At 45.7% G+C, this 16413-nt stretch overlaps 7 protein-coding genes across 7 annotated transcripts; 4 read left to right on the top strand and 3 right to left on the bottom strand.

Moving 5' to 3' along the window:
• Positions 1–1622: 1622 nt before the first annotated feature.
• On the bottom strand, positions 1623–4893 carry PHATRDRAFT_bd1548 (predicted protein; the record flags this gene model as incomplete). Its single annotated transcript, XM_002176092.1, has 2 exons — positions 1657–4893; positions 1623–1631 (listed from the first exon to the last, which is right to left on the bottom strand). The coding sequence occupies exons 1-2, from the start codon at positions 4867–4869 to the stop codon at positions 1623–1625; spliced, it is 3222 nt and encodes a 1073-aa protein (XP_002176128.1). The 5' UTR covers positions 4870–4893.
• A 3204-nt stretch (positions 4894–8097) lies between these two features.
• On the top strand, positions 8098–9669 carry PHATRDRAFT_bd315 (predicted protein; the record flags this gene model as incomplete). The annotated part of the gene is made up of 2 exons (XM_002176098.1): positions 8098–9391; positions 9470–9669. The coding sequence occupies 2 exons, from the start codon at positions 8098–8100 to the stop codon at positions 9667–9669; spliced, it is 1494 nt and encodes a 497-aa protein (XP_002176134.1).
• A 127-nt stretch (positions 9670–9796) lies between these two features.
• On the bottom strand, positions 9797–10057 carry PHATRDRAFT_bd263 (predicted protein; the record flags this gene model as incomplete). The annotated part of the gene is made up of 1 exon (XM_002176091.1): positions 9797–10057. A coding segment is annotated over one exon (261 nt), but the record flags the coding sequence as incomplete, so codon positions are not given.
• Positions 10058–10669: 612 nt separating this feature from the next.
• PHATRDRAFT_bd800 (predicted protein) lies at positions 10670–12321 on the top strand. The gene is made up of 4 exons (XM_002176097.1): positions 10670–10859; positions 11097–11611; positions 11685–11954; positions 12040–12321. Exons 1-4 carry the CDS (start codon positions 10764–10766, stop codon positions 12110–12112), a joined length of 954 nt encoding a protein of 317 aa, XP_002176133.1. The 5' UTR covers positions 10670–10763; the 3' UTR covers positions 12113–12321.
• A 123-nt stretch (positions 12322–12444) lies between these two features.
• On the bottom strand, positions 12445–13305 carry PHATRDRAFT_bd1111 (predicted protein; the record flags this gene model as incomplete). The annotated part of the gene is made up of 1 exon (XM_002176090.1): positions 12445–13305. The coding sequence occupies one exon, from the start codon at positions 13303–13305 to the stop codon at positions 12445–12447; it is 861 nt and encodes a 286-aa protein (XP_002176126.1).
• A 327-nt stretch (positions 13306–13632) lies between these two features.
• Positions 13633–14678, top strand: PHATRDRAFT_bd977 (predicted protein; the record flags this gene model as incomplete). The annotated part of the gene is made up of 2 exons (XM_002176096.1): positions 13633–14611; positions 14653–14678. The coding sequence occupies 2 exons, from the start codon at positions 13633–13635 to the stop codon at positions 14676–14678; spliced, it is 1005 nt and encodes a 334-aa protein (XP_002176132.1).
• Positions 14679–15765: 1087 nt separating this feature from the next.
• On the top strand, positions 15766–15945 carry PHATRDRAFT_bd297 (predicted protein; the record flags this gene model as incomplete). The annotated part of the gene is made up of 1 exon (XM_002176095.2): positions 15766–15945. A coding segment is annotated over one exon (180 nt), but the record flags the coding sequence as incomplete, so codon positions are not given.
• Between the last annotated feature and the right edge of the window lie 468 nt (positions 15946–16413).

The raw sequence follows: 16413 nt of genomic DNA, 5'->3' as shown, positions 1-16413 counted from the left end.
AGCAAAATCAGGCATACCAGTGCGAAAACGAATAGCTCCATGAGAATGTTGCTTAAGGTAGCCAACAATACGTTTGACACGTTCCAAATGTCCCACACGTGGGCTCACACGGTAGCGCCCCATAGTCATAACAGCAGCAGCAATGTCAAAACGGCACAAAGAAATACTCCATTGAAGAGCTCCAATCAAACTTTGGTATTTTGCAATGTCATCATCATTGCAAAGCTCACTAGTATCAAGTTCAGGGTGATCACCCTTCTCAAGGGGTGACTTATAGTTCCTGGGCTTCTCTCCAAAAAGAATCTCATAGCTTTCAACAAGTCTTTTCACATAACTCTTTGCTCCATAAGCAAGGGTGCCATCTGGGTCACGGTAAAAATCACCACCAAGATGGTAAGAGGGCTCTTCAACACCCTTCAACTTGTAGTTCCACTTGGATGATTGAAGAGTGTCCATAAAAGCAGAAGGGTCCTTCATTCCTACCAGCAAGTCATCAACATAGGTACAGACATACTCCCACAGGTCTCCAGCATCCCTCATCCATACATCAGGATCTGCATAGGAAGGGTGGAAACCTTCAGCTCTGAGGGTATCAGCCAGCTTCTCATGAAATCTGGCTCCACTGGTTCTCAATCCATAAAGGGCCTTGTGAATAACAAGAACATGTCCAGCAAGCTCCCCAAACTCTGGTCCAGCAACACAGTAAACTTGTTCTTTGGTGTATGCAGTAAGATAAGCATTCCCAACATCAGCAGCCATAAGTTGTAGTCCATTCAGCTCAGCTAAAAAGATGACAATGCGCAGACTACGTAAGGAAACAACACCAGAGTACACACTGTCCTTGGGGGGCTCAGTCATGTGGCCACCAGCAACTAATCTGGCCTTGCGTTTGAGTGTTTGCTTCACATCAAAGACAAAGTGAACATTGATCCTCTTGTATCCATCAGGAGGTTTGGCACCATGGTTAGAATGGCCAACATCCTTGAAGGTAGCATACTCATGAATCTGGTCAAGTTCAGTTTGGATTGCCTCTTGCCACAGTCTATTCCCATTTTTCTCATCCAGAACAACAGCCTCACAGTAGTCACGGGGAACACGGACACCAAACTTGTATCGAATGCTACGGCGGTGGGACTTCACCTTGGCTTGATTGAGCATACGCTGGTACATCTTTTCTTGCTTGGCAATTCTTTTTAAGTTCTTCCATCCAGGGGTGTCAAGTAGGTGGTTGTCTTTTGCATACCTGGCACATGAGACTGGATCATCCTTCGTAATCACATTCAGTGGTTCATAAGTTTCACTTCCATCCTCCCAGGAGACAAGCACATTGTAGGTAGATCCTTTGTATCCAAAGTCAGATGATTTCAAAGGTCCTTGGTGCCCTACAATACCCTTGAAGGTCCAAACATCTTGGTTTCCATTGGCTTCAGCTTCTTGTTGCTTCTCAATAAGATCAGACAGTTCATTATAGGCAATCAGTTCATCTCTCTCCTCATCACCAATCTTAACCAAGAACTTTAGGTTCTGGTGGTTTTCTGCATCCCTGTCAATAATCTGTTGAATGACAGTAGCTCTGAAGGATTGCTCTCCATCTGGGTCTTTATGGAGATAGGTCAGTCCAACTAACTCATCTGGAGAGAAGAGAGGCAGTTTTACATAAGAAGGATCAATCTTTTGGAAATCAGAGATAGACTTGATGTTGTCTGACTGGTCCTTTTCCTCCCCTGCCTCCAGGTGAAGATGTGGAGCAGCAGAGGCATCAACTCTAGCATTAGGGACCATGGGGTCAGTGGTAGCAGGACGAATGTTGGAGCGAAAGAGCAGCTGCTGAGTATCCACAGTCAGCAACTGATAAGTCAATACATCCCCCTTCATATTAGTAGGACCAACCCAATGAGCAAGGCCTTCCTTAGGAGTAGAGGGAAAAGAGCCATCATGGTTCTCAAAATAAACCAATTGCCACCAATGGTAAGTGAGGTAAGCAGAAACATCAGTGGGAATACCAAAGCATCGGGTCAAAGGAGTTGCTTGAAGTGTATCACTCACAAGGTGATTGGATAGGTCAATGACAAACAGAGTGCAAAGGAGCCAGTACTTGGCAGGGGTGCCAGTGCGATCCATAATAGTATTGGTCATACGTTTGATGTTTTGGATACAGCGCTCAGCAAAGTTTTGATGTTGATAGTGAGGCTCAGATTGAGCATCTGCAATATGGTAGAGGCGCTGAATGGTCACAACAGCCTTGGAGGTCTGGGCCTTAGCATTGTCACTGAACAAGCCCAAAGGAGCACCTTTATCACGGATAAAGTCTTCTAGAGTCTGGGGCATTTGACCTTCCATCTTCATGGGATACCCAGCTAAGTATCCAGAGTCCTTGCCAGCATAGACTTGCAACATAGTAGCACCACCATGGTGCTTGTAACCATCATCATGAGCAGGTACATTGCTAAAGAAGGTGTCAGTAGCAAACCATTCATTCAATCTGTGAACATTAGCAGCAGGGAATCTGGACTTGTAATGCTTTCTGAATGGGTAAGAGATGGAAGCCCTGTAATACTGAGTTGTATTAGCCAAGGTGTTCTTCAATCTCTCAACAGGAATCCATCCAAAATTAGGGCGTAGTGCTTGCAAGTCAGGCACTTGAGTTGAGACATGTTGGGAATGCACAAGTTGCATGTTATGGACAGCATGAATACAAGTGTCAAGGTAGAAGTCAGAATCAGTGGTAGTTCCAAATTGGTTCACACGATGATCCAAAGGAGTGAAGTCTTCAGGTGCAAGACAGTCAGAGAACTCATGCTCAGTGTATTCATTGTCCAAAATGGAGGGATCCCAAGGCATGTCAGCAGTAAAGAAGACATGGGGGTGGGCATCCATTTCAGTATCACTGGGAGGGTGCATATCCATGTAGCAAAGACCATTGCGAATGTGCAAAGGGATGATGTGTCCACAAGGGGTTACCATTCTTTGTTGCCCTCCACTAAGTCTGGATCTGTCATCAATGGTAAGTCCAAACTGTTCCATCTGAGGCTTAGAATGAATAGTTTTGCCTTTTCCAAAATGTGCATACTGACTGAAGATGCCAATGATCAATCCATTTGTAGTCATGATAGCACCTGCAACCTGACAAATAGGTAAGTTGGAAACAGCATGATTGCCAATACCAGTAACATCAGCAGTGGCAAATCCCTTTTCCAAGACTCTGACATCAGCACCAGACATGCCACCATTAGCCCCACCATCAATGAGTGAACCCTGGTGGGTCTGAAGGGTCAAGTCATAGTTGCTAACACAGTAGCTGACCTTGTGCATATTAACATGTCTGAACCTGAGCCCATCAATGACAATCTCCCCATCATGGGAAGAAGTAGGTACAGTGGGAGTTCTGGCAGTAGCATTAGAAAGCAGTTGCCTGATGAAAGACTGGTTGGTGGTACCAGAGAGAGCAGAGGCACCACTACTGGGGACAATGTGTTGCCCAGTTGGAACAGCATCAGAAGTAGAACTTGGTTGCACAGTACCTTGGTTGATGAGCACAGAGGAAGGGACTGGGTTTGCATTGGGAGTGTTGCTTGCACTGGGTGTAGAGCGTGCATCATAGACAGCTTGCTTTTCTTCTGAGGTCATAGCATTCCATTTTGCAGGGTCAATATAGTTAGAATACTTGCCTCCCTTGGCTTTACCCTTGGATGCACCACGGCCAGCATTGCCCTTCCTGTTGGAAGCATTGCCATGGCCAGTACCTTTGTTCCCACCACGCTCATGGTTGTTGGTCTGCCTCTGTGTCTTAGCTTTCATGCCAGCCTGCGCATCCAATTTGGCAGCTTGAGTCTTGCAGGCTTCAAGTTCAAAGAGGAAGTCATGTTGCTTGCCCATCACAAGTGCTTGGGTAGAAAGTGTAGAATGAAAGGTCTGAAGCTGAGTATGATGAAGCACAGCCATTTCAAGTCTGTTGCGCTTCCAAGCATCATCCTTGGGAGTAGGAAGCACATTGTCCAAATCCAGCAGTTTGTGCTCAAAAGAAGAAAACCAGGTCACAAGAGGTTTGGTCCAGGAATTGTTCAAGTTGTAATTCAAGAGAAGGGTTTCATGATACTGAGCAGAAAGTGTAGCCACAACACCACCCTCATAGGCAGCCATCAAGGCAGTGTAGACAAGCTGAGCATTGCCAAACAGAGATGTAGCATTCTTTTCATCAGAGTGCTGGCGTATGATAATCATTCCCTTGGTTTCCTTGATGGCCATGGTAAACACACTGAAGACAAATCTTTGCTGAGTAGCAAACAGAGAGGCTTCATCAGGGTTGAGGGGAACATAGGCAGGGTCAAATACATTCAGTAGGCCATGGGAAAGGGCAAGAGCTCTGGTCTGGCGATTCCAAGAGGACCATTGTTTGGCTTCTTTCAGAACAGGATAGTCAGCAATACTTCTCTTAGTACCTTTGTCAAAGTCATAAGCAGCATTAGGCAATGCTGGCTGGGCATGGGGAACAGTGTAGGAATTTTCAGACATCTCATCTGCACATTGGGGCTTGGAATAGATTTCACCTTCTCTAAACTGTCTGAGTACTGTAGGAGTCAATGAAAACCAATCCACATTGCTTGGGTCATCCTGAGTTCTATGCCAGGCAATGAGGTGCATGATACGCTTGGATTGGACAAGGGTCAACTTCTTGGGGGTCTCCTCTCCTGAAGTCCACTGCAGAAACAGTAGGTCATCCAAAGTCAACTCAAGAATGTCCATCATAGATTCAATACCAGCTTCCTTCAGGACAAGCCTGTAAGGAGACTCAGAGTTAGCATCCAGGACAGTTCCAACAACATACTCCACAGTAGCATCACTAAAAGTATTGCTTCTGGTGGTGGTCATGGTAACAAGAGGGTTGGGGATTTCTCCAATTTTCAAAATGATTCCAGTGAGGAGAATTTCAAATTTAAAATCCCAACAAGAGGAAGGTTCAAAAACAGACTTCAACCGGAGAAAAGTTCAGATTCCAAATTCCAACCAGAGAAAGGGACAGGGACAGAAAACAAGGAAAGCTCCAATGGGATGCCAGTTACAAGCAGGAATGCACTTAGCAGTTCCCAAAAACAATTTCACTGGGATGCCAATTACAGGAAACAATTTCACTTAACAGTTTCCAAACACTTTCACTGGGATGGCAATTACAAGAAACAAATTCACTTAGCAAATCCCAAACAATTTCACTGGGATGCCAAATACCAAAACAGAACACTCAGGCTCAATCAGGCTCAATCAGGCTCAATCAGGCTTGTTTCCTTTTCAACAAACAAGGGCAAGAAAAAAATCAATTTTACCCCCCTCTCTTTCAACTGTTGCCACCTTACAATGGTGAGCCAAACAGTCTTTTCTCAATCAATATGAGTTCAATTCAACTCAAATTTTGCAGATGTTCCTCAAACAACACTGCACACACACAAGGCCTTTAGTCTCCCCTTTCACTGGGTCTGAGACTCTCAATTCAATGAATTAATTCTGGTGACAGGGTCACCTCACACTTTAAAGTTTCAACACAACAGTCACAGGTTTGCAAGTCCTGGGCTGATATTTACTCAATTGGCTGTATGAACAGCAAGACTGTTAATCTGACAAGCTGAGATAGGGATTGATCAGATCCCTTGGCTGCAGCTTGTTGAATAGATCAACAAAGGGGAGATCACAATCAAAAAGGTATTTCTAGTAATCTGAGAGCCTCACAGGAGGCACTCATTATCATAAATTCCTACCCTAAATCCATGCATCATCACAATGGACACCACAGTGTCCTCATCATCACACTATATGACATCACACATGACGTCATCACAAATAGTCCATCCACCTATCAACGAAACCCTAACCACAGTAAGTCAAGACTCAAAATGGATTCTTGTCAAAGTGCACTGACAAAATTGGAATTTGTGTTCCCAATGTCAGCTTGAATGACAATTTTGAGTACTGTTTTGGGCAATGGCATGCAGGAGTTGGGTTGTGGCATCCAAGGGGAGCCTGTCAAAATCAATCTTGTGTATTTAGCCAAAAATCCCAACACCAATGATTTTGGACAGGTGCAATCCAAGTTGAGTATCCAGAAACATCATGTTACTATTTTGGGACTTTACTGTTGCCATGCTCAGAAGCATGGTAACTACAATGAATGTGACCACGGTGCTGTGTGTAATACCAAGGAGACAAATGCAGCAGACCACAGTAGCATCTGGCACACTGTGACCAAAAGGAAAGTGAACAGATTTGCTTTGTACAGAGTTTGTAAAGCTTACAGTTGACAATGATTGTGTTATGGTATACACCATTGTGACATGCCTGTGTGACAGGTAACAGACACCAACAATAACATGAATGGTAATCATGTTGAGGATAGCAATCAAACCATTGGATTTGTGTCAGCCTTATTGTACAACACAATGTATTCACGGAATGACTATGGGAATCCAATGGAAGAGGATACAGGAAAGGATAATACAAATGAGTGATTGCGCGAACCAGTACTCAAAACTGTCATTCCAGTTGACACTTTACTAGAAGCAAGACAAGTCTTGAGCACCCTGTGCTGTCTTCAGAAGCCAGGAGATATTGGATGTTGATACCAATGAAGCAATAGGTAGTTGGGTTTGGTTGTTGCAGTAGTGATGGGTGCAAGCTTGCTATGCAGAAACAACTTGATGAGTTAGTCCCTTGGGAGTTGACTTGCTGTACAAATTGATGTGGGTATGGTGAAAGCAATTGGATCTTTTTGAAGTGTCCTTGTGGCCATACAGAGGCTTGAACTTGTAGCGGCAGGCAGTGGTAAGAAGGTACCATGATATTGTTGTGGTCAATAGATGATGACATAAGGAGGTTGACTTTATTATTAGTTCTCTTGATGAGCTCTACAAACGCTAGAATGCAAATGATGGAAATTGCTGAACTAATGAGATTCATGAGACAACTTGAGAATCACTATGACATTTGTGCAAATTGGCTAACTTGCTAATGACCAATGACTGTTTGAATTGACAATGGACAGAATGAAGAATGTCTGCTTGTGTTCATCAATCTGTATGTATCTGTGTAAAGTTCTTGAGATACAATTACTTCCGGTCACAACGGATTGGCAAAGATCAATTGGATCCTAAGGACACTCCGACGAATCACGAGACAAATTTTGCTTCCGGGACTGCGACTGAAAGCTACTGTAACGTTCTCCACAAGTCTACCTTTTCATCACGGCCTGTCCGACGCACGATTTTGTGATTCACAGTATTTGTCGTGTTTGTCCAATTTCTATTGCCAGGACTTACTGTTAGAGTCCGAGGGGACAGTAAGGGAACGGCTTGTTCTCTTGAACCTCGGGTTTCTTAGTCGGAAGTAAGACGGGACGTCTGTACACCTTCCTGTCGGTAATTAGCAAACCTTGACTGCTCGTCTGTTTCCTTTCAATTTACCTTATCAATGAGGAAGCTCCTAAGTTGCTGTGATCAATAGCAACTTAAACTTTCCTTTGTCTCTTTACAACGGAGTGTAAAAGACCTCGGTTTAGCAACAATTGTATTTGGACAATAGTGGTCTTTCGTAGAGAACAAGCAAATACAAATTGTGTATTTCCAATATAATAAAGTCTTTTACTTTTATTAAAACTATAGAGAGGCTTTTGGATCCAACTTAGAATGCCTGACTGTCTAGCATGTTTTGTGTAGTGCTAGTACAACTCAAAAGACTGCATTCTCCAAATGCCTGATGAACGGACTTTGGAAGCCATTGTCGAATAATAGACGCCATCGTCAAATGATAGAAACTAGTTGTCGAAATGATAAAACGAAAAAAGTATCATTGGAGAAATCGACCCAGTCGACTGTTAGGGTTGAGAAGTTGAAAAAGAAGAAATGAATCATCATTCTTCGGTCAACGGTAACAAAGCAACTGGAGATATTGCTGCAAGGACGCAATGAAAAGGATTCGATCAGTACGAAGGATTAAAAAATGACCTACATAAACTTCTCTATAATTCTCTGCTCGCTACTTTATTTGAGGCAGTGCTGCTGTGATGCGTTTGTGGTGGACAAGCAATCAAAAAGGTGTTTTGTCGACCCTCTATCGATGGCTTTTTCAGAGAATGGAGGTAGCGGGAGCCGGCGTGTACAGAAAAGCGTCCGTGATCGCACCCAGGAAGAAACGTTTAGTCTGATAAAAGATGTGCTCCGAGCTGCAGTTGATGCCGGTCCCCGTGCTGGACCTGCCAGAACTATGCAAGCATATCGTGCCTTCGCCACAACAGCCCAGGAGTTCCTGCCCAAGTTGGCCCAAGGGCCTGAAACCATCTCTCCGGCGGCCGTTCTCCGAACCCTTTTTGAGCGAATGGGTGCTACCTACATCAAGCTAGGCCAGTTCATTGCAAGCAGTCCGACTATTTTCCCAAGAGAATACGTATTGGAATTCCAGAAATGTTTGGACCAGACAGAATCTCTACCTTGGCCAATAATCAAGAAAGTTATTGAGGACGAGCTAGGGCCTATTTCAAAGAATTTCCAATACGTCAACAGCAAACCTCTTGCCTCCGCTAGTATTGCTCAGGTCCACGTTGCAAGACTAAGAACTGGAGAAGACGTCGTCCTCAAGGTACAAAAGCCGCGCATCGACGAAAGTCTCAAAGCTGACCTTGGTTTCATTTATGTTGCTGCTAGGATTCTAGAATTCTTCCTCCCTGACTGGGAACGAACATCTCTAGCGGCAATTGCTGGAGATATTCGTTCGTCTATGCTTGAAGAACTTGATTTTGAAAAAGAGGCACAAAATACAATAGAGTTCAGAAGATTTATTCAAGACAAGGGACTAACAAAGCAGGCAACAGCTCCGTTTGTGTACCCGGCTTTCACAACAAAGAAAGTATTGACAATGGAGAGACTCAATGGTGTTAGTCTTTTGGATGAAAACACAATGGGAAAAGTCACCAAGAATCCTCAAATGGGAACGGACGTAATTATTACTGCTCTGAATATTTGGAGCCTCTCTGTCACAGCAATGCCTTGGTTTCACGCGGATGTACATGCTGGAAATTTGTTACTGCTCAACGACGGACGGGTCGGATTCATTGATTTCGGTATTGTAGGGCGGATCAGCGAAAAGGTGTTTCGCTCTGTGAACGAGTTGTCAGCGGCCTTGGTTGTCGGTGATTCTGAGGGGATGGCTATTGCCCTTTGCAACATGGGAGCGGCAGGTAAAGATGTGGATACGAATCAATTTGGAAAAGACATCCAGCGTGTGCTAGATCGAATGAATACTGTGCAGCCAGAAATGACTGTCACTGCACACCAGGATGGTATTCTTCAAGGGCAGCTCAACGTGGACGAGGGCGAGGGTACAGATCTGCTCCTTGAACTAGTTGAAGTAACAGGTGCGAAATGAGAAACCTAAAAGTTACTTTCTTTGCTCTTCTTACTGTTAGTTTTCTCACTCATTTTTCTTTTTACAGAGAAGAATGGCCTGAAGCTACCTCGAGAGTTTGGGTTGCTGGTGAAGCAAAGTCTCTATTTTGACCGGTATCTCAAGATCCTCGCACCAAATGTAGATGTTATGAATGATTCACGAGTCATGATTGGGGGTACAAAAAGAGAAGAGTCCGATTCGGTAAACGGATCGGAATTCACGGACACAGTTGTGATTGATGTTTAATTGTTTTTTCATGAGTACTTTGGTTGCGTTTCTACTCTAGTAAATTTCAAGCGGCAGAATAGGATATTTAGCAAGACCAGAGTCGTAATTACAGACCTCCTCCTGAGTGTCCACCGTCAAAGTCTTCATCTGGCGAAATGCTGACAGTCAATCCTTGCCGTTGCAGTCCTAGGCAGTGCTGTTCCGCTTGCTTCTTCCATGTTTTGGTGATGGTCGCTTTGCCAATGCCATGTGTTTGTACGCAAATTTCGAAAGCAGCTTTTCGATCCAGTGTTCCAATTACCTTACAGAGCGAGCGAATCACATAATTGAACGTATGGACTTCGTCGTTGTGCAGTACGACACGCCACATTTCTTCCTTTCTTTTTTGTTCTTCAGGCAACGTCTCGGTTCGGTCCTTGACCAGAATACCTTTCTTGGTCGTTTTTGCCTTTTCAGTCGACGACATATGAAGCTCGGTGATGTATGCTCGACATGGGGCTGAAACAAAGGTTGGTCCAGCGCTCCCTACCGACCGCAGTGCCGGGGAAAAGGACGCCACCCGCGTGGAAAACAACGCGACGAGGGCTAGAACAAAAACGTGATGGATCGGCTTCATCCGTGCAGAAATATGGAAAAGATGGTTTCTAAAAAGCCAAGGAGCGATCAAAACACATGCGCTATCTCGAAGATTGTACGAGTAGATCCAACAGCCACAGAGAGAAAGGTGGACGAAGAAAGAGGCAAGTGATGGATGTTACTTGGTAATCGTTTTCCCTTACTCGATCGATCGACATCTCTCCGCGTGGAAGAAAAGGAGGGTGGGTGGATCCCGTCTGTGTGCGACCCGCCGTTTCGAAAGAACGCTTCTATCTATGTAAAACGGTAGTACCCGGATTTGGTACAGAGCACCCGGTTTTCTTATGAAGTACAGTGTGGCCTTGGTTCGTAGATTGGTTCCCCCTCAGCTAATCGTTTGCGGCTCGTTTCCGGTTTACAGTTAGGTGGTCGCACAGCACGACGTGCCTTTCTTGGCTACACAGCAACATCTGAGGCATTGATACCAGTTGTATTCAAGGGTCCTGTACTACCCGGAGTTTGAGCCATAAGACAACATGTCCCTTGATACTGCAAAAATCGACGAACATATCGAGCGGCTTCGGGAAGGAAACACATTGACAGAGAACGAAGTCAAGGCTCTGTGCGAAAAGGTACGATTTCCGATTTTGGCCTGACCCATTTCATTGCTTGCGTGTGGGGTACGGTAGTGAGCGACGATGATCGGAAGCAATCACAAGGCTCTGCATCAGATGATGGAAGTTGGTCAACGGGACAGCTAGAGGAAGGCCAACTGCACGTGATGTTTTTCTTTCGATCTATGACTTTGCTGTCCTGTCTATGCCTGCATTTCTCATCCGTTTTCAATATTTCCACGATCTTTCTCGTAGGCAAAAGAGATCTTGCGAGACGAATCGAATGTGCAGCCTGTTACTGCTCCCGTAACTGTTTGTGGGGACATCCATGGCCAATTCTATGATTTGGCGGAGCTTTTCCGTATTGGCGGAGCCTGTCCAGAAACAAACTATCTTTTCATGGGAGATTACGTGGACCGCGGCTATTATTCCCTCGAGACAGTTACCTTGCTCATGGCTTTGAAGGTTCGCTACCGTAGCCGTATAACAATTCTGCGAGGTAACCATGAGAGTCGTCAAATTACGCAGGTGTACGGATTTTACGATGAATGCCTCCGGAAATATGGAAACGCTAATGTGTGGAAGTATTTCACCGATACGTTCGATTATTTACCCATGACTGCGGTTGTATCCGACCGCATTTTCTGCTTGCATGGCGGACTTTCACCCTCGATCGATACATTGGATCACGCCCGCGAGCTTGATCGAGTCCAGGAAGTTCCTCACGAAGGTCCCATGTGTGACCTTGTGTGGTCCGACCCCGATGACCGGTACGTATTGTTATATGAGCTAGATACAGTGTTTGAGTTCCTTTCTAACAATGCACCAACTCATTTACTGCAGCTGTGGCTGGGGTATATCTCCGCGAGGTGCTGGTTACACCTTTGGTCAAGACATTACGGAACAATTCACGCACATAAATGGTCTCCACTTTATTGCTCGCGCGCATCAACTCGTCATGGAGGGTTACCAATGGCAGCATAATCGAAGTGTCGTCACTGTCTTTTCGGCACCGAACTACTGCTATCGGTGTGGAAATCAGGCGGCAATTATGGAAGTTGACGATACCGTCGACCAGACCAATAAAGACACCGTCCACGATCACTGCAGATTGTAAGTGCTTGCGATTTGAATTGCTCTTTGTAACCATATTCTGATTGTGCTAGTATTCTAACGCATGTCTTCTTCATTTCGGCAGTTCGCAATTTGATCCTGCCCCGCGAGACGAAAGTTGGCACAAGAGTTCAAGAACATTGGACTATTTTTTGTGAGCAGCTTGTAATACCCTTGAGTCTATTGAGTTTGTACAAGCCTAGAAGGGGATAAAAACGGTTTATTGAAGTTTCGCATGGTTGTTCTATTCCAGATTAGATATGGGTGTACTTTAAATGGATCCGATGAACTGTGGCGTAGTTCCTTACACCTGGGTGAGAATGCGCTTCCACCACGTGCCCTACTTAAATTTATTCTGCGACTACAAAAAAACATAAATTCCTGAGGGTGGGACCCAATTTGGAGATGATTGTGCTTCGACTTGAGTAAGTGCAAGTCTTTAAACGTCAGCCGTAAATAAATTAGGGCACCGTATCTGGTATACATGGGGTCAAAAATTGCTTCTTTTCCGTCTACGGGAAGTCCCAGTGACAGCCTTCGTTGTTTTTCCTGCTCGACTGAGAGCAGAAACCTCTCCAATGTACCGTGGCCTCCAATCCAAAGCAGTCTCAACCTCCTTTTCGGTCAGGATTCGCCATTGCCCTGCCATTGGAACACTCGACAGTGTCAAGCTTCGCCCAATCTGTGTTCGGCACAGTCGTATCACTCCGGAGCCAAGGGCATGGAACATTCGTCGAATTTGACGATTCTTCCCTTCACAAATGGTCAACGAAACAAGAGTCGATTTCAACGTCGGATTCGTCTTTACTATCAGCTCATCTACGGGACGGGTTGTTCCTCCATACTTATCACCAATGTTTACACCCTGCGTACGCATTTTTTCCAACAACGGTGAATGGTTGTCGTAAAAACCCATCACGAGAGCTTCGTACGTTTTGAACACGGGGTTTCCATGATGCTGATGCGATACTGAATCTTTGTTGGTTACATGATGGACGAGACCACCATCGTTCGTGAGGAGAAGTAGACCTGTTGTTTCGGCATCTAACCTGCCAATGGCGTGCAGTTTGGAACGGATCTGGGTTGCTTCGGCGAACGATGCGGGAGTGCGCTCCCGGTCAGCACTTTTACCGACATGATTCCAACCAGAAAATCCCTTCATGGATAAAACATCGTCGTACACATTCATGCGTCCCTTCACATCGTTCGCCGCATGTGTTGTTACCACATTGATTGGTTTGTGATACAGCAAGACTACAGTTCGTTCAGGAGGACTATACAATGGCTTCGAATAGGCACGACTCTTCACGGTCAGAAATAGAAGTATTGTGGAACTGCACCTGACTAACATGGCATCTCCGAGCGTATTGTTCACATCGACAACGAAAGGCGCGATACCCTACGACTGTCATGGTGAAGCGCTCTTTTTGCGGGTGTGGCGATACTTCCGGGGCACATTTTCATTCGTTTCCGTTCCCGTGTAAAGTTTAGGATCTTGAGAACTACGTCACCGAACGTCTGTTTCCGACCGCTGAGGCTTTACCTCTTACCGTTTTTTCTATTTTCTGGATTTACAGTAAATAGGTGAAGTGTGGTGTATGGTATGCCGTCTCACGCCCCGTTTTACATCGAGCATCTGCTATATGCGCCTTCACAACAATCTAGCAAACCAGAAACCATGACCGCCCGTCCTCTCGTCAGCGTCTTTTCTCTCTCCGGTGACAAGTCCGGAGATGTGAGTCTTCCTGCTGTAATGACGGCTCCTCTGCGCCCGGATATCGTTCAGTTTGTGCACACCAACATGAACAAGAACCATCGTCAGGCGTACGCTGTTAACATTCGCGCCGGAAAGCAAGTTGTCGCGTCGTCTTGGGGTACTGGACGTGCTGTCGCCCGTATTCCTCGTGTTGGTGGAGGTGGTACTTCCCGTTCTGGACAGGGTGCCTTTGGTAACATGTGCCGTGGTGGACGCATGTTCGACCCCACCAAGACCTGGCGCAAGTGGAATAAGAAGATCAACATTTCGCAGAAGCGTTATGCCGTTGCTTCTGCCCTAGCTGCCACCGCCGTCCCGGCTCTTGTGATGTCCCGTGGGCATGTCGTCGACAACGTTCCGGAAATTCCCCTCGTTGTGGAAAACGCCGTTGAGTCTGCCAAGAAGACCTCGGCCGCGAAAGACATCCTCTCCGCCATTGGTGCCTTGGATGATGTCGAAAAAGCGGGAGAATCGAAGCAAATCCGTGCCGGTAAGGGTAAGATGCGTAATCGTCGTTACACCCTCCGCCGTGGACCTCTCGTTATCTACAAATCGAACGATGGCGTGGAACAGGCCTTCCGCAATCTTCCCGGCGTAGAGCTATGCTGTGTTGACCGACTGAACCTTTTGCAGCTAGCCCCGGGTGGTCACATGGGACGATTCTGCATCTGGTCTCAGGCTGCTTTGGAAGAGCTGGACATTATTTACGGAGAAAATGGCAAGCGCATCCCCCAAGCAGCCATGACCAACGCCGACTTGGCCCGTATCATCAACTCCGATGAAGTACAGAGTGTCGTCAACCCCGCCAAACCTGGACAGAAGGAATACGCTCCCAAGCAAAATGCTATTCGTAACGTTGAGGCGTTGGAGAAGCTCGATCCATATGCCGCCGAAAAGCGCCGTGCCCAAGCTCGCAATGACGAGGCTCGTGCTTCGAAGAAGGCCGAAACTTTGGCGAAGAAGCGTGATAGCCGCACGGCTAAGAAAGCTTTCAAGGAGCAAGGAAAATCGTTCTATGCAAAGGTTTCCCAGCAAGGAACAGTCTGTGAGAATGGCTTTGCTCTAGAGTAAAGACCAAGCAAACAATTAAAGATATGGCGCCATGGATTTTTGCGATCTGAATATACCACCTAGCATTTGAGGAGTCGTTCCTTCGTCATGAAAGCTGTCTTTCCCGTAGTATTAGCCTCAACCAACTAGGCCACCATGTAGTTCACAATCAGTGAAATAACAAGCGCGAACCACATCAATTCGAAAGAACTAATGTGAGAGGTTACACTAGTCTATTTATGGACTAGTCAAGCCGTTGTATCCATCTCGTGACTGGATTCGAACATACGTCATTACATTGTTTGCCGCGACTCTGACACATTTCGGAGAGGTTGGGACCCGATTGCCATCGCAAGATCGACATCGAACAAACTTCACTGCTAGGACGGTAAATTACTATTCACTGTAATAACATTGCGACGTGATTCAGTATGGCCATACGGACCCGGATAACTTGTGACGTAGTCATTGGGGTTATCCTTCGGTCATGCAACTAGTCTAAACCTTGGGCACATCGGATGATGTGCTCACTTATTTTATTATAAAGCACTTTGCAAGATGTACTTCTAGTCCCCTTGTGTGCTTGGTTGACCAACATGCAAATTGATTGTCTCCGTGGATGCGGGACAATGGTCAACGAACTAATTCAATATAGTCCGGATATCGTGTTGACCAGAAATGTACCTACACGTGGATATCAAATCAGACGACATTGAGAGGATCTGCGATTTTACCTAAATCTGTACATCCCACAGATCTGAAAATCCACTATCGGATCGAGTCTCTACAACTACTGCCATGAAGTACGTCGCCACTGCTCTCTTCCTCTCCCAGGCTACTGCCTTCACCATCGTTGGCGCTCCTCGTCTCCAGACACGCCTCGCTGCTGCTGAGTACGAAGCGATGGATGGTGAAGGAAAAATTAATCTCAAGGTCTGTACTTGAAAAAAAATCAGCATGCTTTCAAAGTTCCTTCCTCGCCTAAGCTTTGTTTTTTACTTTCTAAAGATTGATTTGGACTCACCGAAGGTTGCGACGATGGATGACATTGAAAAAGGCAAGAAAGTCTATTGCCGCTGCTGGTTGTCAGGAACCTTTCCCCTTTGCGACGGTACCCATCAGAAGCACAACGATGCTACGGGCGACAATGTTGGCCCACTAATCGTATCCGTGAAGAAGGAATAGGCAGCCTCGTCGAAGGAAGCCCCGCTTTTTGAATAAAGGACCATTGACTGTAATTCAATCATAAGCCTGTCTTGATGCCAGAAAAAGAACATACCTAAATCCAATTATTCACGATATCGCCCACACATATAGCATGATAATAGTTCTTTTGGAAGTATTCAGACATCAAGCATGCTTTGGACGACTTGCTCTTGTACGCTTGCCGAGTGTTTTTTTAGTTCAACGGATCGAATGCGCTTGATAGATTCCGTCTTCCACATTGGAACTCCTCCGCTTTCTTTCAGCATCGCGTTTTCCGATATAAAGGCCTGGGCAAGCGCTGTCGCCAGCAATTGGCGCAATTGGATAGTCTCGTCTCCCGGTGATTGTCTCGAACTCAGCGCACACAGTCTTGCAAGACATTGCATTAAGATGGCTACACCTGTCTTGTCAAAGGCCGACCGTCGGGCAAACTCAGCTAGACATGAT

The sequence above is a fragment of the Phaeodactylum tricornutum genome, genomic scaffold (assembly GCF_000150955.2).
Source record: "Phaeodactylum tricornutum CCAP 1055/1 PHATR_bd_1x2 genomic scaffold, whole genome shotgun sequence".
NCBI classification, from domain to species: domain Eukaryota; phylum Bacillariophyta; class Bacillariophyceae; order Surirellales; family Neidiaceae; genus Phaeodactylum; species Phaeodactylum tricornutum.
Note: the sequence above shows the minus strand (reverse complement) of the source record. Positions and strands in the feature narration are given on the sequence as shown.

Bases quoted from the DNA above. Each gene is read 5' to 3' on its own strand.
- PHATRDRAFT_bd800 (XM_002176097.1), top strand. From the start codon at position 10,764: ATGTCCCTTGATACTGCAAAAATCGACGAACATATCGAGCGGCTTCGG. The intron at 11,612-11,684 runs GTACGTATTGTT...CATTTACTGCAG, and splicing joins TGGTCCGACCCCGATGACCG to CTGTGGCTGGGGTATATCTC. The intron at 11,955-12,039 runs GTAAGTGCTTGC...TCATTTCGGCAG, and splicing joins GTCCACGATCACTGCAGATT to TTCGCAATTTGATCCTGCCC.